Raw genomic sequence first — 26483 nt, 5'->3', positions numbered from 1 at the left:
TGCCAACCGCCAGCAACCCCACCACGAGTGTAGTCCAGTCATTTTCGGACGGGCATCTTTAAAAAAAAAAAAACCATGGTAATCCGGTCAGCCACTGGCTGGGATTGTCTCACCCATGTCGGGCAACGGCTGGTGGCTGGCTGGGAAATGACCGGTGATTTTTTGTTTTTTTTTTAAACTTCACCAATTATTTTTTCTTTTTCTTTTTTTTCTAAAAAGTGATGGCTGGGGTGACCGTGACACTGGCCAGGCTATTTGTTAGCCGATGACTGGCTGAAAAATGGCTAACCTTGCTTTATTTTTTTGAGTTACCAAAAACCTAAAAAACAAAGTTTTTTTCACCCAAACAGCCATATAAGGTTAAGGTTGGTTTTTGGCAAATGTGGTTTGTAAAAAATCACTCAAATCTACTCCCCAAGGGGGGTTGGTGTAATGGGGTGAGGGCTTCTGTTAGACGGACAGTCAAGGTTCGATTCACATGGGCGTCATCCCATTGCACCAGCCAATGCATAACATAGCCCCTAAGAGAAGAGATCTTATCCTTGGAGTTCTAGGCTGCCGGCACACGACAATCATAGGTATAACAGGCTCAGCCAGCATGACCAGGTCTTAGTGCTGGGGTGCGCGGTTTATTGGGAATAATAAATAAAAACAAACTCAAATCTACATTAGAGTGCACAACATTGTTACCTCTTTTTTTGTGGAATTCCAACTATTTAATTGGCAAATGTAATATTGTGAATTATTAATTTTTGTGCATTTTCTAATCAAAATGTATATGCAAAGCTTCTCTTCTCGGCTGTGAAATCATGCTCAAGATTTTTTTCTTTTTCCTTTTTTTTTTGGATAGACAAGATGACATTTTATGTTTTTTTTTGTTTTTTTTTTTATGTTTTTTGATATTCTATTTATGAAAATCTATTTTTTTTTTGTATTTGTTATTGCTTTTTTCACAGTATGAGCCTTTAACCTTTAAAAAAAAAAATCATATTTTCATACATGTTTGAAAACTAGTAACTGAAGAAGCAACTACTAAATCCACACACTCTCAAACAACTTCAAAAATATATTGGGGAAGTGCTTGCCATTCTCAAAGAAACAGGTAGGAAGTGCCAAATCCACTGAATCTGTGGATTTCATCCTTCATCCCCCAATTACCATGGAGGCGGAGATTTCAAAAAGCCCTTGTATTCGTCCGCTATTACGACATTGTTACGCTGGAAGTAGTGATGATGTACACAGTAGATACCAGTGTTTGTTCCACAGTAGACAAAGATGAGGACATTTTGGTAATTGAAGAGGGATTCAGAGGCGTTCATGCGCGGACTGGCGAGGCCCGCTTAACTGTCAAACTCCTCCCACCACGTGACGCGCACTTTAGGTTTGTTGCTCATCATCTGTACCAACACCCTCTGCCCCGTCTCGGGTGTGGATGGTAGATCTATGTAATGTACGAGCCCTCCTCCTACTCTTTCCTCCGTCCCCCTCTCCCTATAAATACCCGCCACCCTTCCCCCTCTTACTCCCTCTTTCGTCTTCATCGCTCCCTCCGTTAGGCTTCCTTCTCGTCCTCTGCAGCGAATCTGAGATCATAAATCCTGAAGTTGAGGTTAGTTTCCCGGTTTGTCCTGATTCATCAAGTTTTCGTTGCTCTTTGCCTGATATGTTTCTTCTACGATCCCAGAGTGTTGATTTTTGTTTTTAGAATGACGCTTGAGTCTAAGTTTTTTCCTCGTTCGTTTTTCTGTTTTTTTGTTTCTTTTTCTTTTCGTCTGTTCTTGCCGAGGATTGAAGGGAGAGATCTTGGAATTTTTGTTAAAATTTCCATTTTCTGCCAAGTTAATCACCGCTTTGAAGAGTGTATGTTCCAAATCGGAATGTGGAGAATTGATTTGAGTTTTCTGGGAGCTAGGATCTGAAAATTTTTCTTTTTTTCTTTTTTTTATGAATTTCGTGAGATTTTGCTCTCTAGGGGCTTGCATTTTGTTTTCTGTTGATTAGGGATGGGTAGAGTTGCGGAATTTGAGTTTATGGTCTTTGTTAGAAACTTTTAGAAATTTTGCTTTCGCATTTTGTGTTTTTTTTTTCTTCATTTTTGAAATGGAATCTTTTGTTGGAAATGATTCTTTCTTTTCTTATCAAATGCTATTTCGGAGTTGAAATTTATTTGATTTGTTGCGAAATGGTGGGTTTTGTAGCATCTTATATTTTACTGGGTTGAACCGTTGAAGTTAGTAGACTTTTTTATGGACGTTCTTGGATTTTGTTGAAGTATAAGGATTCTTATATTAACAAAAAAAAATTCCCCTTTTTCACCTTCTTTTTTGGCGCCAAATCGTGTGATTTATTGATCTAAACTCTATTTATCATTCTCTCTCCCGAAACTTCTGCATTTTGGTATTTCTTTTGTTACGCTGGGATCTCGGCTTCTCCTTCTTTCCCCACCCTCTTCTGGAGGTAAGGTTAAATGGTCCTTTGATTGAAAGAGCAAGTGTGTAGAATTTCACGCATTTGTTTTTGTTTTCCTCCTTGGGTTGTTTCTGGATCATTTTGAAGCGCACAATTTAGTATCATATTGGTTTTTTACTTCTTCCCAATTCGGGTGCTTTAGTTTTAGGATATAGTTTTCATAGCAGTATTATGTGAATAGGTGGGAGAAATTATCAGTTGTGTTGGGGAAGGAACAATAATATCCCTTTTTATTTTATGGATAACAAGTTTTAATAACTTTAAGGTTTTTTGAAATAACCAGATTCCATATTTTTTTATTTGTGTAGCATTTTGTGGTGCTCCCTATCTCGAGAACATTAATTTTATTTGTTCTTTTCATAGCTCCCACCTATTCAGATGATAAGGCTAGCGTTAGTTTAATAGGCTATTAAACTGTTGTTTAGAGGGAGCAAAACCTTTGAAAGGCGCTTTAAACTGGCACATATCGTTGTACTTATACCATTGGACATCTTTCATTGGATCAACATCTATTTTAGCTTCAGCGCTTTTTGACTTGTGCATTATCGTTTCTGCGAACAAATTTTCATTATGTTCAGAAGTCCAATAAATCCATTATCTCCTGCAGGTCGTTTATGCTGAAGGCCATTCGACAACATGGCGACTGGGCAACTATTCTCCCAAAATACGCAAGCTTTATTTTACAACTATAAACAGCTTCCTATTCAGCGCATGCTTGATTTTGACTTTCTATGCGGTTCGTCTTTCTCCATATTGAAAATGCCAATATATACATTATAATTTCAATTCCATAATTTATGGTTCATGTTGAGTTGCTAACCCTATGTGCTGGTGTATCTAGGAAGGGAGACTCCATCTGTTGCTGGCATAATAAATCCTGGTTCTGAGGGATTTCAGAAACTATTTTTTGGTCAGGAGGAAATTGCCATCCCTGTCCACGGAAGGTGATCAAGTTTCCTAATTACAATTGTTATAACTCTGATCTATAAACAAACGTTCCAGGAATCAGAAAAATCTTCCTAACAAGCCTCCGGTTTTTCTTTCTCCAGCATCGAAGCAGCATGTAGTGCACACCCAATTGCTGACGTTTTTATCAACTTTGCATCCTTTAGAAGGTTAGTGACAGGCTCATGCAGAAGTTAGAAACATTATACAGGCATTCAGTAGGACGTTGTTCTAGTGATGCCTGGCTGAATTAGTGTTTTTGCTGTATTTGCAGTGCAGCTGCTTCCTCCTTGGCTGCTCTTAAACAGCCTACTGTCAGGGTTGTGGCTATAATTGCTGAAGGTGTTCCAGAATCTGATACTAAGCAGTTGATTGCTTATGCCAAGGCTAACAATAAGGTGGAGTTATTGACTTCCTTTGGCAATTCAAGTCTGTATTTTTCTGGAAAAGAAATTTCTTGTTCATGTCACATTTAACCTGACTAGCTGATCTCAATGACAGGTGGTTATCGGTCCTGCTACTGTTGGTGGTATTCAAGCAGGTGCATTTAAGATAGGGGACACTGCAGGAACAATTGACAATATAATTCATTGCAAGCTTTATCGGCCTGGATCTGTTGGATTTGTGTCCAAATCTGTATGCACTTTTCCAATTTCTCACTTGGTGTTTAACTTTGATTTCTTCGCCAGGCTTTTTATTCTTTGTTTGTTTTCATAGGGCAAAATTTGTGCTCTTGATATTGTTTATTCTGCCAGCATGTCTGTTATGGATGAATTGCTGTCTTAAGAGCTGCACTTATAACAGACTGAACATGAACGCCTTCTGCAGTGAAACTTTCCAACCTCTAGATTGCATGCATCTGTAGAAGTAGAACCTTAAAAAACTAATGTTAGCAGTGTACTGTCCTCGCTACACTTGCTTGATGAAGTCATTCTGAACTGGTGATGCAGCATATTATTGTGTAACACAATAGATTTTATGGAAATAACATAAATGCACAGCACTAATTACCCAATAAACAACAGTGGAAAAGATTGAAGCATCATATGGTAATCTATCTGTAGATGCAACTTATGTATTATCATTCCCTTTTCACTTAAGCAGTTTGTGTTTGTATGGATGCATGCCTCTGGCAGTGTTAGTTTCAGTCATCTTTGTTGAGTCAATGAAAAAAGGTGAATCTCTTTGTTCTTCGCTATAAATGCAGGGTGGGATGTCAAACGAAATGTACAACACGATTGCACGTGTCACAGATGGCATTTATGAAGGTATACACAGCTGTCACATATTGCTACTGGAGCATCCATATTCAAGGATTTCTGTTTAATATTCATTTTTTCAGGCATAGCAATTGGAGGAGACGTCTTCCCGGGCTCAACACTTTCTGATCATATCTTGCGGTTCAATAATATTCCTCAGGTAGTTCATAAATTCATTGTCTGCTATTGTCTTTTGATGGTTCTTGTACAGATTTTTACCTGCTACATCTGTTCCGCATTTTCGTTTTTTGTCCAAATGAATACTGAAATTGATGGCAATGCTGGCATATTTCCTAATCCTGTAAGGTTTTCACTTGAAGAGATTAAATTCTAGTTCTTCTTACACACAGTTTCATAAGCCCGGTCATATCACCAAATATTGATCTGAATGATAAAAGTTCTTTATGTAGAAACCACACCATTGGAGGCTCCTGTTGTTGATTCTTCGAACTGCAGAAACCAAGTCACTTCATTGATTCTTCGAACCTTGGTCTTAAATGACTCTGAGTTCAATGCTTGTCCCTAAGTCATTAGCATGATACTTCTAAAATTTAAGCTATGTGCTGTGTTGGGCTCGACCAGCTTGCTATAAACATGTCGATTCTGTAGGTTTTTTATAAACACAAGCTCTTTTACAGAGCTCTACAAAACAAAAAATTTAGTTGAATGGAAGCATTTGGAATAATACCTTTCATTTGAAATTTTATATGAAAACATTCCCTTTTGTTTCTTCTTTGCAGACCTTCAAGTGACCTAAAATTTGTGTTGGCTTTATTAATTGATATTATAGGTTAAAATGATGGTGGTTCTGGGGGAGCTTGGTGGGCGAGATGAATATTCCTTAGTTGAGGCCCTAAAACATGGAAAAATTCATAAGCCAGTTGTAGCTTGGGTCAGTGGAACCTGTGCGACACTCTTCAAATCAGAAGTGCAATTTGGTCACGCTGTAAGACTTTGATCAGTTTTTTCACTGTTCTGCTGAAAGACCATTTCTCTCATTTAATCTCTCTTAAAATCTTCAAACTCAGGGTGCTAAAAGTGGGGGAGAATTGGAATCTGCTCAAGCAAAGAATCAAGCATTAAGGGAAGCAGGTGCAGTGGTTCCAACTTCCTATGAAGCATTTGAGGATGTTATTAAAGAAACATTCCAGAAACTTGTATGTTATCATTGTCTCTCCACATACAGCTATATTATAGTTTCAATATTTGAAGCCTGCCGTTGGTCAATTAGCCATGTGTATGAAACCTACTGTGGAGACTTGTCCCACATTGTATTGCTTTCTTTATTTAGGTTGAAGAAGGAAGGATATCTCCTATACCTGAAGTCAAACCACCTCCTATTCCGGAGGATCTTAATACAGCTATTAAAAGTGGAAAAGTTCGTGCACCAACTCATATTATCTCCACAATCTCTGATGACAGAGGTTCGACTCTTGGATTACCTTAGGATTTGCTTAATTTTGTAGTGTTACATGGTCTCAAAGGCTTGGTTGACTCTTTCCTAAGTTTTCCATTCTGTATGCAGGTGAGGAGCCATGCTATGCTGGTGTGCCAATGTCAACTATTGTGGAACGAGGTTATGGTGTTGGTGATGTTATCTCGCTTCTTTGGTTTAAGCGTAGTCTTCCCAGATACTGCACACAGTTCATTGAGGTGAGGTTGCTGTGTACCACCTGCAAACGTACAGACCTATCTCTTTTTATTTTGTGACACAATTTTGAGAATGGCTTCCATGCAGTCGGCTTATCCTGTCTTCACTTTGTCAGATTTGCATCATGCTATGTGCTGACCATGGTCCTTGTGTCTCTGGAGCTCACAACACGATTGTTACTGCACGGGCTGGAAAAGATCTCGTGTCAAGTCTTGTTTCTGGTAAGACATAATTTGTTTGCTGCTTGTGGCATAAGTGTAATTATAGTTGGATGTGTTGAACCTATTTTAGGGTTTCCCTGTAATGCACTAAGTAGGAGCGTAATGTGCTATTCTTTCAAACATTTAAGAGCTGGTCTAGTCCCTTTGAAGGGATGTTAAATCCTTCTATATTCCAAACAGGGCTGCTCACTGTTGGTCCACGATTTGGTGGTGCCATTGATGATGCTGCTCGGTATTTTAAGGATGCCTATGATAAGGTAAGTTTGGACAAAGGATCTTGTAGTATCCATAGGCTTTAGGTTGTTTTGTAACTTTACCAGATTAGATCAACTGAAGAAATTTGTTTGTTGCTCCACCTCAGGGCCTTTCTCCTTATGAATTTGTTGAAGGAATGAAAAAGAAAGGCATTCGAGTTCCTGGCATTGGTCACAGGTATAGGAAATTGCATAATTGACCAGTCATCTTACATATTGTCATCTTGGTCCTGATTTCACATGTAATGCATTCGAGTTCCTGGCATTGATCATGGGTATAGGAAATTGCATAATTGATCAGTCATCCTACATGATCAGCATGTTAGTCCTGATTCCACATGTATCACATTTTATATCACAGAGTGTTGTATAAAATAAATAGTTGAACTGTTTTGCTTGCAAGCAATAGGTTTAGAGTTCAAATCCTATTGCTTCTAGCATTAACAGAAATGTATTTTCTCTGCAAACAAGTCCGCTTGAGTTTGGCTCAATAGAGTTCAAATCCCATTACTTCCTGCTTTGTAAGATTTTGTTTTTTCTCTTTTTCTGTAAAAAAAACCAGGGTTACTCAGCTCTTTTAGCTTGTGCTCATCATGAGCTTAAGCTCAGCTCAACTGGCCACAAAAATGAGCTGAGCTTGAACACCTCCAATTCAGTTCATTCAGCTTGTTTACCAGCCGTAACCCCTACCCCACCTCCAATAAGAAAAGAACAAAAATACATGGGGCTGCTTCTCTAGAAAGACACAGAGATTGACTTGATGTGGTGTGGTCATGTAGTTCCGTGTCCATACCAATTTCTGAGAATCTAGCACATACTACATTAGTAAATATTGTCCTTTCCTAGTTGTGTTATGTAGTTATTGTTTGGCTAGATATCAAATTACTTGGTATACTTAAATCTTAATTGTTTGATGCTTTATTATAAGATCTAGAAACAACCTCTAAAACCAATTCTTTTTGGTGAAAGAATCAAGAGAGGAGACAACAGAGATAAAAGAGTGGAGCTGCTGCAAAAATATGCACATACATATTTTCCTTCTGTGAAATATATGGAATATGCGGTGCAAGTAGAGAAGTACACCCTCTCAAAGGCAAACAACCTGGTACTGAATGTCGATGGAGCTATTGGGTCACTTTTCCTGGATCTCCTTTCTGGTAGTGGAATGTTCACCAAGATAGAAATTGATGAGATCGTTGAGATTGGTTATCTTAATGGACTGTTTGTGCTGGCACGCTCAATCGGTCTGATTGGGTAAGTTTTTCTGAACATCATGAATCATTAGATTTCATATTTTTACCCTGCTTTTCTGCCGGATGCATGCTTCTTAGGGGCATACATATTATCTAAGTACTTGGGTCTTAATTTCTCACGTTACTATTGAAGGGCCATTTCTCAATAATTGATGCAATTTTGGTCCCTTTAGCTTATAATAGTGTTTTCAAGTACGACTCAGAATCATGCAAGGTTTTGCTGGTCATTTTGGAAAACCAACGCATGCATGCAAAAAATATGATGTACCATGCGCATGCACACACTGACACACAGACTATTCCAGCCTGTTTGTTGTATCTCATCTCGACGCAACCATCTCGAGTCATTAGCGCTCCAGTTGTAATTTCTGTTCGACCTGGATTTGAACATTGAGTTTGCACCTTGTTCACTTTCCAGTCACCAGTGCGAACGAATTTTCACCATCAAGAAAAATCAAAGTATTTGATTCCTTGTCTAAGAGAATGCAACTCGAACCAATCCAGCTCTCATCATCAATTGCCTGTATGATTAGCCCTTGTTCGCTACTATATTTTGACTGCTGTTTTGGAAATGCACAGGCATACCTTCGACCAGAAGAGGCTAAAACAGCCACTGTACCGACACCCCTGGGAAGATGTTCTTTACACAAAGTAAGAATGGAGTTTTGCTGGCTTTTGCCGTTGATGCTGTTGCTGATTACTTTGCTCACCTTTCTTTCTCGTCTTTGGGTTTCTGTTGTTCCTATTGCATATGAAGCATGTCAAGGAGGGAACAGTTTTTTCACTGCTAATGTATTAGGCTGCTGTATTGAGATGAATTATAATTTAACATGTGCGGCAGTTTATTCTGGTATGCGGCTACCTGTTATAGTGTTATTGATTAATAACTTCCTCTAATTATCAATCCTGAAATTCTTGTAGCCAAGGCTAGCAATTGTTTCCAGTGGCTGGAAAGGGCCACCTTTAGAAAATTGTGTGAAAAATAGAGCAGACCATTGAGCATTTTGTATTCAAGAGATTTTGATTCTTGTCAAAAAAATTTCTGAATCATAAATATCTCAACTAAGAATGCTATTACATTCTCGTTATTTGGACCTGTTAACCAGGCCTCCCAAGCTCCAGCACAAGATCCAGACCTAGTGGAAAGGAAAACCTCTATCCCATACTCAAGACCCCACCACTTGCAAAGGGAGAAAGGGAGCTTCCCGACCACAATTTTTCCAGAAGCATGAAAGAAATGCATAGTTTCAAGTTTCTTGGAAAAAGGATTCTGCTAAGTTTAGGGATGTAAACTATTCGGATCCAGAACAGTAAAAAATTGCAAAGTGCCTACGCTAAGAAAAATAAGAGCCGAAGGCATACAACAAGAAGGAGACGGGCCTTTGACCTTAATCTGCAAGAACAAAAGGTTACCAAACCGACCATTGGAAGGTTCCAACTAAGCCGAGTTACTACTTAATTTGTACCCTCTAACTTGAGCTAAAAAAACTTGTGTGTGAGACATATCACCATCTAAAGTGCAACCTAAACAAGCTGAATTTAGCAATACACACTGTGCAGCACTATCACTTTGTCAACTTGAGTTGAAATCTTTTCAGTAATGCATCATCTTTTGACATGCAGCCTAAAAACTGTGTTTAGCAATACCACCATCAACAATTTTAACCAACGGGAGCTCCACTTGTCTGGTAGGTGCAGCTCACCTTGTGTTGGGACGTTGCAGGTTCAAAACCCAATGGTTGTATAACTGGTAGGGGGTCTGCCTAACCCCAGCTTGCCTCAAAAAAAAAAAAACATCAACAATTTTATACATGCAAGCCAGATCTCTTCAATTTAACTCGTTCGTTCAGTCGCTTGTTATCGTTTCCCTTTATTACCAGGAAAGTTGGCATAAGGATATCAGTGATTGTCTCCTTTCTGAACAGGAAAGTATGCATAAGGATATCCCAGCTCGAAAGGCATTTCCGTATAAAAAAACCATTTTTTTAATAAGGTATTTCAGTCTCTGGCTATCAGAGGTATAGCAGGGGCACGTTTAGCTTACTAGGAAAAGCACCTTATCCTGGGTCTTCAACTCAATACCTTCATAACCCCGCACCCGCTGGCCATGCAGGCAACCCCAGCGGTGGTCCTGGGGCCCCACCAGGGTTTCCTATAGCTTCTGCGAGGGTTCCTCATCGTTAAAAAAAAACAATTTTATACATGAAGATAACAGTAATAACAGTTTCCCACCATAAACATGTCGCTTTGCATACATCAAACATCCAACCCACATCTACACCGAAATAGTCGTATTGTGGTAACAATCTTAAATGACACATAAGCTGCATAGGACACCTGCCAGGGATGTGAAAAATGCACAGCTCTCTCTCTCTCTCTCTCTCACACACACACACACACTGTTCAGAACTACCAGTTGACCTGTTCCATCCCTGAGATCGGAACTCACAGCGATTCTATTTTGCAAACGTCTAACAATTCAGCACTCTTTGATACGCTCTTGCAATGACCAAAACAAATGCAGTGAATGAAAAGTGGCCTACATTCAAACTGAGGAGCTAAGTATAAGTTTAAATGTTTTACTTTACGAAAACCAAATGGTGTTTAAATAGACATGGAATACACCGGATAAAAGTCTAAACTGGTGAAAAGAAATAAAAGCCAAACAAATCCAAGTCAGCAAGAAACTTTAGGACCTCAACAGGCAAAAAACTTGTGAAAAATTTGCTCCTACTGCCGAATTTCTGCCTTCTTCTTTTGCCACAAACGGTCCAGAGCACTGTCTGCATCCCCCTGAAAAAAAAAACTCAGCATAACAACCAAATGAACTTTTTTATAATTGCATTCCTTCAGTTTTACAACACAATTTCCAAGGATACAAATATAATTATATAAATTATAAAACTTCAGCACAAGAAAGACGACATTGTTTCGCTCTGGTATGCTGAGTCCTTTCTCTTCCAGAAGAATTGTAATCCCAACTAATTTTTTTTCACAGGACAGGACAAAACACAAAATTCAGGAACTAAGACACATCATGTCCTCTCACTGGCTGATATATTAGTTTTGTTTCTTTTCTTTTTGGTTCCTTCTGTTATTATTGTCGAATCAGAAAGTTCTAAGATTTTATTTATGAAGACCAGATACAAGAGTCAGCTCACTGCAAAATAAAACCAAGTTGCACCAACTCCAGATATCATGTATATTGTTTCTAAAAAGATGCTCCTAAACTAGCTTAGATGATAGAAATGTTAGAACAAGTTAAAACCAAACGAGAACATATTTTTAACTTTATGTTCTTAATCACACCCAGAATCGTTAAGAATTCATATCCTGGGCAAAAAGGGCATCTCAAACCAATACCTGGTATCCCCCTCAAAAGTAAAGAATAAAAGGAAAACAGAAACATGGATAACTCCAACGTAGGCACAAAGACAAAAGGACGTGCAAACTTCTATAGGAAAAGCAATTTATCACATCTACTCAAGGTGCAGGTGTGGAGGTAAACCTGTGCTCGGACGAAACCACAAAGCGCAAAAGTGGTGAATTGACCAGTGTAAATGCCATTCTCATCAAGATGTCCAATGTTTATCTGAACAGAGGCATGATCCTTTGAAGTAATGAGACGATTTGTTGCAGAACTGCACAACAAGATACACGTGAAAAAAGAGACAAAATCTAATCACCTTTATGTATGTACAAAGATCAATAGGAATAATAATCAGAATATGAATCAACTTGATAGAAGTATAGCTTGAAAGAGAAAAAATATTCCAATCATAGAAAAGAGTACATATGTGTTTTCTTTTATTGTAGACTATAAAAGAGTTTGTATGTATTTCTAATTTTCGGATAAATTTTATTACCATTTCCTTGGGATGTAAAGATCCATGTATTGACCCTCTTCGTTCTGCATCTTTTCAGAGATTTAAGAAGTGCAACACAAGTTCAATTCAATCTAGCTGCAACAAGATACCACAACTAAATGTTAGATAAACCCCAACTTTGAGGACCTACGTTACATCCAAAGAATTCATTTCCACACAACAATTTTCGGCCCAACTTACAGAAACTACGAAAGAAGCTGTAACCGAATTTTAGTTTTAAAGGATTGAAATATATATTAGCTCAGCTGATCGAAGAATAGTTTTTTATACCTTTTTTCAAACAATACAGAACCAGAAGTACCTGGTCTTACTTATGCAAATAGGCAATTATGTAATCAGAAATCAAAATTTTATCAGTTAACATAGTTAATTCTTAATTTCTTGTCCATGTATTAGTTGCAATAACAACTTCTATCACAAACTGACAATGTTGCCGACTCAATAATCCATTAGGAATGATGACATAGCTATCAAATGTCAGTCATCATACTCCCTGTCCAGGAGAAGCCAACCTATTCATTTTGTGTGTCGTAGTTCATAGCATTCAACAAGAGGAACTAACATGATGAAAGGCGTTGCAGGACATACTTATAATACAAAATTTAATACAAGACCAAAAGCAACAACTAGTTCACAGACAGAGCAATGAGAAATTGATTAAGACGCCCATCGAAAAAGAATTTCCCACATAAATTACAAAACCCAAAGGATAAACTTGATATACTAATGCAATTGATTGCGACCATTCATGGCTGATTTGGGATATTGAATTACCCATCCTGACAGCAGACCAGGTATTTAGGTGCATCGAAAAGGTTCAACACACCACAGTTATCTATATAAATGGGATAACTTGAGATATTGTATTGTGCAACACAACACAATACCCTAAATCATAATAGGTTTCTCGACAAGCAAATGCAATCAATCACTGGAGAGAACTGCATGAAAAAATCACGGGTACTTGCCCTAAAAAGAAACAGGAAGGGCTAACCAGACAAAGAAGGCCGACCCAGAACTAAATATGAAAAGCCTTGAATCAACAAACCGATGACACACTACACCATGATGACTTATACAAGCCTATACAAATTGAGTCCTAGCATTAACATGGACTGCGTGGAACCGAATTTAGTCAGTAATTCATTACAGGTTCTAGTGATGGAGCAGAATTACTAGCAGTCATTCGTACCCAATCGACCCAGTTGATTAAGCCGTATTCCCTAAGGATTCAACCCAACACCATAAATCTAATATCAATTCAATCTGAGCCACATAATTCAAAGATGGGGTTCCGATAAACCAACTAAACAACTGACGATACCATCACAAGGTAACATTGCAACCACCTGAGAGATCAAGGTGGCCTCATTTAGTTCCCAAAACCTCAATTGATACTAAGGATGCAAAACAAATGCCTATTGCACGTAAAGATCTCCGTTTTATCCAATCTCCCACAGATCAAAAGATACCTAAAAAATCAACTCGATCCTTACGTTTTCAAAAGCCGAAGAAGATCAGACCGTGACCGGAATAATTTCGCAAAAAATAAATAAATAAAACAAGCAAGCGTCCACCATTAACAACCAGATAATCGACTAAAGAACGAAACAAATATCCTTCGGAGATTCGACCTCTAGAACAAAAGAAAACACATAAACACAAAAAAAATTGTCCATAAGTATAAGCAAATACTATGAAAAAAAACACAATCGTTCAGATGCAATGGTCACATCCACCATGAAACCCAGAAATCTAATTGACTAGGGCAACTCACAAGCACTACAGAGAGAGAGAGAGAGAGAGAGAGAGAGAGAAGCTCTTACGGAGTCGCACCACAAAAACCCAAGATTTTCCTTAGCGATGAGGCGAGGCCGCTAGGGTTTTATTGGCTTTCTAATAGACGTGTGATGTCCGCGGGTTGGATATAAAAACCAACTTAGATCCATACCCGCGATTCTTGGGTGGGTCCACGGTAGGGGTGCGGTCAGATTCGATCCGGATCCTACCAGATACTAATCCCGATCAGAAGAGGTAAGGTTGAATCCGAATCCCACATACATCTTGTAATACTAATACTGGATCTGGAAAAAATAGAAGGAAAAAAAAAACTATTCACATGTAAAAAATCCAATCTAATCAGATTTTAATTCGGATCAATTCCAGATCCAACTTAATTGCTGATCGGAATCTAAAAGTAATTCAATTGAACAGATCCGAATGCACATTCGGATTTTACTTAAAAGATCCATATTTAAAAATACCATGTTAGACTCGGATTGAATATCCAACCTGTTTTCAGCCCTAGTCCACGATAGGGCTGTCAAAGGGTCGAGTATCTGATGGTCTGACCCATCAGAGTGTACCCAAACCAGCCCGAATAACTAGTTGCCAGATTCATGATTTGTCAGATCAAGAAAATGAAAACCCAAACCGTGATTGCGTAATTTAAAGAGCTTACATTCACTGAAAATGCATGGGTAAACCTAGGTTGGGTTGGATATCCAATAAAACTCATAATGCAAACCCAACCTGAGAAACAATACGAGTTGGGTCTGAGTAGACCCAAATAATATCCGTGTCAGCATTTTTTATGCTCATACTTGCATATTCGGGTTTAGGTCCGATAAAGTACCCAATACAAACCTGACCTCTGTAGGTTTGGAGATGGGATGTAATTATTCAAGAGTAGGATCTAAAAGTCTGATGAGCCAACTCAAAGTTGGTTTAAGTTTGCCACAAGGTGGTTCAAACTAGAGCTTATATTTTCTGAGGGCAAGGAGTAAGCTCTCTTAATTATTCTAGGGGTGGTTTTTCCATGTAAAAAAAAAAAACTTATATTTGAACTTGTGAAATTGAAGCTTGCCACTTCCTAAATTGTTTACCAGCTTTATGCTCGACTTTAAAACCTTTTAAATTATATTACTCTCTATGATCGACAACAAAAAAATAAACTTAGAACTTTTAGGGTGTGTTTGATTACCTCAGATCCCTGAAGAGAATCTCAACTGCAATAAACCATTCTTATACTAAAAATGCTCAAAATTTCAGCAGCTTGGGAGCTTTAAGCTTGCTGGGACGATGGCTATTGGTAAACCATATACGTGATCCTTTTTCTTAGGGCATTTTTAATGTGCAAACTAAAAATAGTCAAGAAAACCCAGCTGCCTGTCATTTTGATCTCAAGAAAATTATAAGCTTGACCTCAAGCCCTACAGATAGACTTAATTATCCTACTCAACTAGGGACGTCAATGAAGATTTTATAGGATATCCAGATTTGAGTTGCGTTTGGTAAACCAAACCGTATCACATCATAACTGCATGTGGATATATAGGGTTTTGATTTTTAGCTACCGAATCCAACAAATATTTGCATTTGACAGATATCTCTCAATCAGTTTACACGTAAAAAAGCAGATCTGGTATAAGCATTTCACCATAGGAAAAGAATCGGAGTCTGAATGCTAATCCGTTTAGTCAACATCCATTAGTTGAATATGGTAGTGGCCACATCCAAACCGTTCACATCCCTATAGTCAGCATCCTAGAACAAAGCTAACTTGCTTCATTTAGAATATATTACACAGATTTCCGAGAAAAAAAATGGATCAAAGTTTTGAAAATTTGAAAGCGTGTAATTTCGCACTTCTGATGCAAGTTTACAAGGTTTTAGGAAGCTTTCAATGATTATGACTCGTACAATAGGGCAAGTAAAATAATTTTCTCAAGCAAAGAAACTTATGGTCACCCTAAAGCCTTCAGGCCTACGTTGACAACTACATATAAGGCATGCCCAACTAAATCAACATGAATTGAAGCTAGCAGTTCAAGCGCATACTGGGAAGCCACTAGGATGGCTAAAATGATCCAAGATCATATTACCTAATGTCCCAAGCAGCCATTTAAGTTTGAGACAACGGTCTGAGAGTCTCAGACAAATGGCCAACATAGCCTATAGCATACTTTCTTGTTCACTACTGGATCCTGAGTTTTCTACTCGTTCTCTTCGTTCATGATGTGCAATCACATTTGAAGAGAGAGAGAGAGAGAGAGAGAGGGCATTACAAAGATTGCGTGGAACCACCATCATGATCCTTGACATGTAAATAGACATCATTCACAAGGAACTCTTACTATGATTTTATCGCTCTCAAACAAAAACAAGGTTGAAAGGAGCGCCTTTTCATTTCTTTGGTGTGTCCAGATTGATCGTTTGGAGGTTCAGCAACAGATCTTCTGAGCTCAAAAATACCCTATTGGCAGAATTAGAGATCGTCTGTGCTATCTCCCTTGCAGCTTCAATTTTTCTTAATGTAATTATTGCAGGATTGTTAGAAATGGCTTGACTCAATTTTTCTTAATGTAATTATTGCAGGATTGTTAGATATGGCTTGACTCAATTTTTCTTATTGTAATTATTGCAGGATTGTTAGATATGGCTTGACCAATCAGCTGGGCACTCTTGGCCTCACCCTGGACATAAACACAAACTAAACAGATTAAACAAACTAGTTGCAGGAAGGTTATATGCAATGAAACATGGAGGTCAATGCAGCATAAAACCAGGATAACTTTGAGTAGATGCCCAAAAAATAAAACCACACATGCAGCAATGGAATGATGATCTTGATGAGAGAAACAACGGTGAGTTCTCACCTGTGCTCTGATAATAGCACTCCTTTTGTCTTGCTCTGCCTTCTCCACAATGAACTTCGCTCGCTCTGCTTCTTGTGCAGCAATCTGATTAGCTTCAATTGCAGCAGTAAACTACTTCCCAAACGTTAGACTAGTGATGGAAACATCATCCAGTGCTATGTTGAAATATGCTGCTCTATCTGTCAGTATCTTCCTTATCTCCCTACTAACAGTCTGCAAAGTTGACAGTTATTTATCAAGCATCGACCAAAAAGAGTAAAGGGACTAATACTTGTACATAATGCGACCAGCATCTTCAGCTCTGTTTAAACCAGTGCATGAAGTTAGTTTCAAAATGTAAACTTGATTTGTTGGTTGTTTAATTGAAATGCCCAAATGTTATTGAGAGCAGTTAACCATAACTTGTGACCATGATGGCAGCCACTACCTTAAATCTATAAAAGTTACAAGCTCGTACCTCTCGCTAACTGATCAGCTGGCTGGCATTGTATTGTGAAACCACTGCTTTTAGAGTTTCATGAATTATTGAAGGCAGGACTCTCTCATTGTAATTTTCACCAAGCGCTTGGTAGATTGTTGGTAATTGATCTGGTATGGGTCGAGTAAGAACTCGAAGAGCAATTCTGACCTGAGGAGACACATGATATTGTAATGAAATGGTGGTCTTCAACAAATGCACGAATAACTCACAAACAAGTGTCTATTGGAGACACTACAAGCATGACCCTTGAAAGGGTATAAAAGGAAGAACACTTGAAAAATAAATAATACTTTATTCATGAACAAAATGCTTAAGAAACATAGTTATATACATTGAAGGGGTTCACCCCTATATATACAAAAAAGTGGAAGAGAGAGGAGAGCTCATTTTGAGCTCTCCAAAAGAAACGTTGGACTGTAGTCCAACGTCTCTTATTATAACTACAGTCCAACAGCATTTATTATAGTTGTTGGACTACAGTCCAACAGCTATTTGCACTTGACTGGATCAAATATCTAGTTTCTATTGAACTAGATGCTAAAAAAGAAAATAAAGAAAAATAGAAAAAGAAAATAATAAAAAGAAAATATAATAATATATATATTACAGTTTACATTTTAACACTCCCCCTCAAACTTACGGTACAATGAGCGAAAGTTTGTCTAAGAGGAAGTGAAATCTGGGAGCAGCGAGAGGCTTGGTGAATAAGTCTGCTAATTGATATTCTGATGTAACATATGGCAGATCAATGGTTCCATGTAAGTATTCATCTATGACATAGTGACAGTCCATCTCAATGTGTTTAGTGCGCTCATGGAATGTCCGGTTGCTTGCAATGTAGATCACACTTTTATTGTCACAGCATATCTTTGAAGCTTGCGTTGCTTTAGCTCCCATATCCGCTAGCAATCGTCTAAGCCAAACAACCTCCATAGTGGTGGTTGTCATGGCTCTGTATTCAGCTTCGGTGGAGGAAAGAGAGACTTTCTGCTGCTTATTGCACCTCCACAAAATTAAGGCTTCACCTAGGAACACACAAAAACCAGTAGTTGAATGTCTATTGTTGGGATCACCTCCCCAGTCAGCATCAGTATATGCAATTAAATTTAATGAAGATGAAGCATACAAGAAGAGTCCTCGTGAAAGAGACGATTTTAAGTATCTAATAATACGCAAAATTGCTCCCATATGCACGGAGGTGGGAGCATGCTGAAACTGACTGGTTGTATGAACCGCATGAGTTATATCTGACCTAGTAATGGAAAGATAAGAAAGAGCTCCAACAAGCTGTCTATAAGAAGTAGGATCATCAAGAAGTTCTCCATCATCAATTTTCATTTTAACATTGACAACTTCTGGAGTGTCTACTTTCTTATCATCTGTAATTCCAGACCTGGAAACGATATCAAGAGCAAATTTAGATTGAGATATCAAATACCCCCGAGGGGAATAAGCAACTTCAATGCCTAAAAAATATCTTAATAAACCTAAGTCAGTCATTTCAAAGTGAGTTTTAAGAAGAGATTTTATATTTGCAACTCACTGTTTGTCGCCTCCGGTGATGATCATATCGTCCACATAGAGAAGAAGAATAATGATGTCTGCATCAGATTTCTTAATAAACAAAGCAGTGTCAGTTAAACAAGGTTGAAAACCAATATCAAGCATAACATGACTAAATCGGTCATACCAGGCTTTTGGAGCCTGTTTAAGACCATAAAGAGTTTTTTCTAGACGAAGAGCTTTACCCTTAGGGATACTAATACCAGGTGGGGTTTTCATGTATACTTCTTCAACGAGATTCTCATTCAGAAAAGCATTTTTGACATCTAATTGAAAGATAGACCATGTTCTAATGGAGGCCAAGGCTATTAAAGTTCTAACTGTGGTCATACGTGCCACCGGAGCAAATGTTTTTTCATAATCGATGTCATACTCTTGGGCATATTCTTTTGCTACTAAACAGGCCTTATATCTTTCCAGGGTCCCATCACTTTTGGTTTTGACTTTGTATACCCACCTACAACCTATAGGTTTCTTACCTAGAGAGATATCTTGGATCGTCCAAGTATTGGCCTTTTCTAGTGCATCCAATTCTATTTTCATGGCTTCTATCCATTCTATATGATTTTTGGCTTGAGAATAGGATGATGGTTCAACATATGATTGTATTAATGTAATGGCGGCCCTATACGTGGGTGAAAAAGATTCATAAGACACAAATTTTTCTGGAGGTCTAGAGATTCTAGACGTTCTTCTAGGTGAGACTTCAGAGTATTTTTGTAATGCACATGGAAGATTTTGCTCTATACGTCTTGAATATTGTAGACTAACATCCCTATGGATTTGCTCTTCATTATCATCATTTTCAACAACAATAGGACTTTGATCATTGTCAAGGTCACATCCAACATCACATTCATTAGATTTTGAAGTTGGATCAATTAAAAACGAGTATTCAGTGGCATCCTTGGATTTTTCAAATTCAAAGAAGCTTTCTTTTTCTAAAAAAGATACATTTCTTGACACATATAATTTGTCATTTTGAAAATCGAAACACTTGTAGCCTTTTTTATTATCAACATATCCTAAAAAGGCACATGTGATTGCACGAGGAGAGAGTTTGTCATTTTTGTTGGTGAAAACAAAACATTTGCATCCAAAGACTCTTAATCTATAATAATCTGGAGTTAAATTAACAAGCTTTTCTATTGGAGTTGTATTCTTTAATGAGGAAGATGACATCCTATTAATGAGGTAGGTGGCAGTTAGGACCGCTTCAACCCAAAAACTTTTTGGAACTTGATTTGCAATTAGCAATGTCCTAGTAGTTTCCATAATGTGCCGATGTTTGCGTTCGGCTAGGTCATTCTACTGTAGAGTGTGTGGACATGATCTTTGATGTGTAATACCATGTAAATTGAGATAGTCTTTAAATTCGTTGGACATAACGAAAAATGGAAATATCATTTTGAAATTTATTTTTAACCATTTTATGAAATATTTGGAAGTTAGCAAAGACATCAGATTTATGTTTAAGAAAATAAATCCAAGTATGTCTAGAAAAGTCATCAACAAAAATGGCATAATATGTATAACCACCTTTGGAAATAACTGGTGCGGGGCCCTAAACATCCGAATATATTAACTCAAGTGGTCGTGAGGAAACAAAAGTTCTACTAAGAAATGGCAACCTTTTCATTTTGCCAAGAATGCAGTCTTTACAAGAAAAAATTTCAGAATTACAAAATTTTTCCAAACTTGAAAAATATTGAATTTTAGACCTATGAGGATGGCCAAGTCTTTTGTGTCATAAATCCAATTCTAATTTTTGAATATTATAACAAAATGCATTCTTGGGTAATTCCAAAAAGTCCATATAATAGAGTCCTCCTTCTCTATGGCCTTCCCCAATCAGCTTCCCTGACTGGCGATCATGTACCCAACAAGCATGAGAAGAGAATGATATATTGCATCCATAATCAGATATTTGCGAGACAGATAAGAGATTCAAATTAAGTTTAGGGATATATCTAACTTCTGGGATAAAAAAAAATTGGATTTTTGAAGATTTTCAAAACATCCTATTCCTTTTACTTCAAGAGATGTGTCATCGGCTGTAAAAACCTTTGACACACTTGAGTTATTTTTAAGACATTTGGATAGACTATTAACATTTGGGGTCATGTGAAAAGAAGCACCAGAATCTAAAAGCCAAGGAAAGTTACCTGGACCGGAGAAAGATGCAACTGCCACTCCAGTTGAGGCTTCGGTTGAGAAGGATACCCCTTTGAGAAGCGGTTGAAAGATTTCCATCAGTTGAGCCATAGACACAGGTGCATCTTGATCTTTTGACTCGGATTCAACAGATGCAACTCTTTTTTCTTCTCTTCTTTTTAACTTTGGACATTGAGGCCTATAGTGCCCCGGTTCATGAGAATGATGACAAATAACTTTTCTTTTATCAAAGTAGTCGTTTTGCCTTCCAAAATGAGGCGGCTTGTAAGTACGAGTATGATTCCCTGGTCTAGATACAGCTAAAACTGAGTCATCATCAACTTTTGGAGTACTTTTTCTAAGTATATTTTCTTCCATAGTGAGCTCTTCTATAGTATCAACAATAGAAGGAATTTTTCCACTATGTAATAGGGCCGATTTGGTGGATTCAAACTCCGGCCTTAGACCATTCACAAATTAATAAAAATGTTCTATATCGAGTTGCTTTTGGCGAAGCTCGATATCTTCGGCACAATGCCATTTGGGCTCAAGAAGAGCCAACTCTTCCCAAAGTTTGGACAACTCATTATAATATTCTCGAATAGTTTTATCTTTTTGAGTCATTGTCCGAACTTTGTCTTGTAAATTGCATACATGTGCAATATCTTTAAGGGAATACATGTTTTTGAGGTATTCTCAAGCCTTATCGGCATGCTCAAACTTAGCTAGACTAGTGCATTTTTCAATGTCTATGCTATTGATGAGCCATGACATAATTTTTGCATGCCCTATCCTCCACTCTTTCTATTTCTTTTCATAAGTGGCTAACACCTTACTCTTCTCTTCTTCCGTTAAAAGAACCTCTTTATCACCCTCTTTTTTTGTAAGAGATAGTTTAGGTTCCAAATCGGAACCATCCACTATACCCCATAAACCTTTTCCCCAAATGTGGTGCTTCATAATCGAAGCCCACATTACATAGTTAATATCATTTAGCTTCATAGGAATGATGGTGATCTTATCATTGTCATTCATCTTTTACAAGGGTAAGAGAGGAATAAATAGGAGGAGAGAGAAAAAAATAAAAAGAAAAGAAAAATAGTAGACAAGGGAATAAGAGAGGATACAAAACCAATTTTTTTTGTAGCACAAGTTCGCCTTTCTTCAAACAAATCTTCTTGAGCCAAGAACAAGGTGATGAAACACCTTTTGTAAATGTGGCACGGAAATCAAGGCAGACGCACTTCAAGATCTAAGGATTTCGTAGCTCTGATACCGTGTAATGAAATGGTGGTCTTCAACAAATGCACGAATAACTCACAAACAAGTGTCTATTGGAGACACTACAAGCATGACCCTTGAAAGGGTATAAAAGGAAAAACACTTGAAAAATAAATAATACTTTATTTATGAACAAAATGCTTAAGAAGCATAGTTATATACATTGAAGGGGTTCACCCCTATATATACAAAAGAATGGAAGAGAGAGGAGAGCTCATTTTGAGCTCTCCAAAAGAGACGTTGGACTGTAGTCCAACATCTCTTATTATAGTTGTTGGACTACAGTCCAACAACATTTATTATAGCTGTTGGACTACAGTCCAACAACTATTTGCACAGTCAAGTTCCAACAGGAACTTGACTGAATCAAATATCTAGTTTCTATTGAACTAGATGCTAAAAAAGAAAATAAAGAAAAATAGAAAAAGAAAATAATAAAAAAATATAATAATAATAAATAATATATATATATATATTACAGTTTACATTCTAACAAATATCACGTGATTCAAAATTTTAAATTGTACAAAAAATTGAACAGGCAAAATACCACAGGAAAGATACAAATTAAAAAAAAAAACTAAAATCTCTCTCTCTCTCTCTCTCTCTCTCTTGGCACGAAACGACGCTCATTTTCGTCATATTCCAGTTAACACTCATAACCTGGTGCATAAAAATCTTGGTAGATGTTTATGCAATCTTGCGTTTGCATCTTAGTGATCTTTCGCTCCCTCCTGCTGACGCTACATTTCCTTTGCCACAATCTGGGCAAGCGGCTTCGACGTGAGCCCGTTTTATCTGTCTGATGTTCTTTTCTCTTGTGCTTTCTTTATTTGTTTTTAGCTTTTGCTCTTGTTCAGTTCATGGGTTCAAACAGTTTGTTGATCTTCATGAGTGGTAATGTTGAATTACTTTGGGCTCTCTCTCTCTCTCTCTCTCTCTCTCTCTCTCTCTCTCTCAGCCCTTCCCATGTACCCATGTTACTTAGACCCAAAAGTTTTAGCCCCAAGCTCAATGGTCCTGTCCACCAAGCTTGAAAGACCCTTGAACCCTGTCCAAACTCAAACTGACGAAAAAACCAACATGATCAGGTCTTTTGTTAGATGATCCTACATTCATGTACCAAGGTCTTTGGGCATTACAGCTAACCATAAAATTGTGTCCTCATTCTTATTTCTATAAGCCTTTTATTTTTTTTCTTTAAAGCACATGCTGCTACTGAACTCTTGACCAGATCATGGACAACCATCAGAATCACCAGTTTTACCAACAGAATAACTCCAGTCCAAATCATGGTCAGTCCTGTTACTAACACAAGAACACATCATCTGGATCCACACATGCACGTAACTGACAAACCTTCTCATCACAGCCACCACATTGTTGAAAAACACATGCACGCACACAACACAGCATCCTTATGAATGCTGAAACGATAGGTAAAGCAACATGAGAACTAATTTGTGACCCATTATGGACTCATAGTTTGCAGATCATGATACATTGTTGAAAACACACACACAACATTCTTATGAGTGCTGAATCGATAGGTAAAGCAACATGAGCACTAATTTGTGGCCCGTTATGGACTCACAGTTCGCAGATCACGACTTCCAGAAGTGCTCTCCACAAGATGAGGGCGTGCACGAACATCATAAATGATTGGTCTGTCAAACCATGGTATCATTAGATGTGTTCCTTCAGGACAAACCTACAAATAAAGGCAAATCATCAGACAAAGAATCCATCTTTCATCATGAAACTTGAAAACTGAAAGCAATAATTAAGCAATATTATGTAGGTACAATTAGTAGTAAGCTCATAGTTACAAAATTTAGGTTTACATATCAAAGTGGCTCCTGTTGGGATTGAATTCCAATGTGACAACGGTATCATCAAAATCAGACATTCAATGATTAAAGCATCAAGAGATACACAAAAAAAAAGTACACAAAAATGACTAGCATGGTGAACTTTGGCAGCATCAATGCTTATCTTAAAACATGCAAAACTTGAAGAGGAAATGAAAGGCATCATGATTTACAAAAGATAAATCCAAATTGGAAATTGAAATTAACATAATCAATGTCAATTAAAAGGATGAAGACCATAGAAAACAAAAGGAAGACAGGAGATAGTATTTACTATGTCCAACACAGGTTTCACTGTGTCAAGTGCTGTGTGCCTGGTGTCCATATCAGGGTCGTCAAGTCAACACAAGAGCCACACACTAAGTGGAGTGTCCATGTGACATGAATATAATTTATTGTTTTATTTATATATTTATGCATGGTAATATATGATGTTAATATTAAGGCTGATGCATGCATTGTTTAAAAATCAAAGAATGAATGATGTACAATCGCTATATAATGATATTGATCATGGCATCATGCAATTGACACCACATTCGTCAATGTGAAAACATTAGAGCTATTCCAAAATCCTTCCAACTGTTAATGAGCATTCCTACTGGTTTAAGATAGATGTTAGCCACCAATGTGGTACAACACAAACAAGCCAAGATAGCTGGCTGGTCTATTTACAGAGAATCTCGGAGAGGTGCAATCATGATCACCGATATCAGCCGAGTCCGGATCGGGTGCAATATGATTGCACAAATATTTGTGCATTAAGCACCTGATTCCCTCCATCAGGCCTTGGGCCCCACAACTGACAGGCCTGTCCCCAAGATGGACGGTGATCAGGTGCTTAATGCACAAATATTTGTGCAATCATACTGCACCTGATCTTTTCACATATAAGCCTTGGCAATATCTCTGTAGGCCAATTCCCTTTCTATAAATCTCAGGAGAACAAGAAAATATTGGTATTTTTAAAAAAATAAATAATCTAAAGCAATACGAAGTATAGGAAAGAATAGACTATATACAAGGCATCATACGTCGAATACCACACTGCTGGAATTCATAAATGCAACAACACAAGCTTAAACGAAGCATACATTTTGGTGGGCACTAGCGCGAATGCGCAAAGGGTGAGAAAAAATCACATACCTTGTGTCTAATGCCAACAACTCTGTTAAAGACGATGGCTCGATGGCCACCTTCAACATTGTAGAGGCTATTCGCTGCTGCGTACAACCCAAGCCCGCCAAGGACTGCCAACTTCGCCTCCACCCTGTACCTTTGGGATTCGAACATTGTTGAAATTCATCTTGAAAAAACCCACTACCAACTTATCGCACGCAAACACTCCCACGAAATAGCATTGCTTGTATAAAATAGCCATGAAGAAAAGAGGAAAAAGAAAGTTTTTTGCGGGCATTTGCAACGAAAATCACAAGGGAATTGATAATGGAGATGAGAGGGAGCATTAAGAATACAACGAATGAAGAGATATAGCAGCAAAACAAATAAAGGCAAAGAAACGTGGTGCTTTTGAAAGAGGGGAAAAAACTTCTGAGATAAAAACCAGAACATAATCACCGGAGAACCGAGAAATGGGTTCTATTTAAAATCGAAAAAATGAAGGAAATGTTTGGAGGGCCTGCGCACAGAAACATCGAATACAGATGCAGTTGGAGAGCATACCTGAGGCTGCCATCGAACTATCGAATGATGACTGGTGGTTGGCGGACGAGCTTCGCTCCTCAACGGGATTGCTGCTCTCCAATGAGCACATGCTCTCTTTAACAGTCGGCGAGCAGGATCACTCTTCCCTCTGAACGAAAATATACCGGATGGAAAGGTAAAGTCTCTCAACGTTTTCCTTTCTGTTTTTCCTCTGATTTTTTACTTGTAGAGGGTTGCTCATGGATACCCTCTTTCATAGGCGCAGCAGGAGATCAGTTTGCGTAACAGTTCTCTCCCACGATTCTGCACATGTTTAAACCACTTAAGGTCTACTGTGATAATGAAGTTGCAGTGTCTTTTTCGAACAACAATAAAAGTACTACGTCATGCAAGCATATGAAGCTAAAGTATTTTGTTGTTAAAGAAAAGACAAATAATCATTTAGTGCATATTGTTAATATTGGTATCAAAGAGATGACTGATGATCTTCTTAATAAAAAGCTAACATCGAAATTATATTCCGAACATGTATTGAGGATGGGTTTGTTGAACTCTTTTTGACATATACATATAAATAAAGTTATCACATTCAATTCATTGATTCTCGTTATTATTTGCTTGTTGTCAATCTCATAAGGATTAGATATTCAACTAAGGATTTATAGAATAGATTGTAAAAGTCAATCTATTCAACTAAAGATATATAGAATATATTGTAAATGCCAATCTATTATTCTCATAAAGTTTTTTGGTTAAGGGTTTATCGTCGAAACAAGTGAGAGAATATTGGTATAAGCCCCAGTGTCAACCAACCACTCAGTTGGCTCATAAACGTGATAGATTTGCTGGTTAACAGGAACGTACCCAGTAC

At 37.8% G+C, this 26483-nt stretch overlaps 2 protein-coding genes and 1 pseudogene across 3 annotated transcripts; 1 reads left to right on the top strand and 2 right to left on the bottom strand.

Annotated features, from left to right (window-relative positions):
• The first annotated feature begins 1068 nt into the window (after window positions 1-1068).
• LOC149833614 (ATP-citrate synthase beta chain protein 1-like) lies at window positions 1069-8956 on the top strand. 2 transcript variants are annotated; one of them, XM_090010905.1, is made up of 17 exons: window positions 1069-1609; window positions 3077-3205; window positions 3311-3413; window positions 3519-3584; window positions 3689-3812; window positions 3916-4050; window positions 4622-4682; window positions 4757-4833; window positions 5464-5619; window positions 5702-5830; window positions 5965-6097; window positions 6199-6326; window positions 6440-6545; window positions 6726-6802; window positions 6907-6977; window positions 7769-8053; window positions 8632-8956. In XM_090010905.1, exons 2-17 carry the CDS (start codon window positions 3106-3108, stop codon window positions 8705-8707), a joined length of 1827 nt encoding a protein of 608 aa, XP_089867031.1. In that variant the 5' UTR covers window positions 1069-1609; window positions 3077-3105; the 3' UTR covers window positions 8708-8956. The 2 variants fall into 2 exon arrangements, with proteins under 2 accessions (XP_089867031.1, XP_089867032.1); XM_090010906.1 differs by having other exon boundaries at window positions 1262-1381.
• A 1655-nt stretch (window positions 8957-10611) lies between these two features.
• Window positions 10612-13813, bottom strand: LOC149833613 (small ribosomal subunit protein eS21y). The gene is made up of 4 exons (XM_090010904.1): window positions 13766-13813; window positions 11919-12014; window positions 11561-11693; window positions 10612-10845 (listed from the first exon to the last, which is right to left on the bottom strand). The coding sequence occupies exons 2-4, from the start codon at window positions 11966-11968 to the stop codon at window positions 10783-10785; spliced, it is 246 nt and encodes an 81-aa protein (XP_089867030.1). The 5' UTR covers window positions 11969-12014; window positions 13766-13813; the 3' UTR covers window positions 10612-10782.
• A 2299-nt stretch (window positions 13814-16112) lies between these two features.
• Window positions 16113-25253, bottom strand: LOC149833612 (prohibitin-1, mitochondrial-like; annotated as a pseudogene).
• Between the last annotated feature and the right edge of the window lie 1230 nt (window positions 25254-26483).

This window comes from Nuphar pumila, chromosome 6 (genome assembly GCF_984573655.1).
Source record: "Nuphar pumila chromosome 6, dmNupPumi1.hap1.1, whole genome shotgun sequence".
NCBI classification, from domain to species: domain Eukaryota; kingdom Viridiplantae; phylum Streptophyta; class Magnoliopsida; order Nymphaeales; family Nymphaeaceae; genus Nuphar; species Nuphar pumila.
Note: the sequence above shows the minus strand (reverse complement) of the source record. Positions and strands in the feature narration are given on the sequence as shown.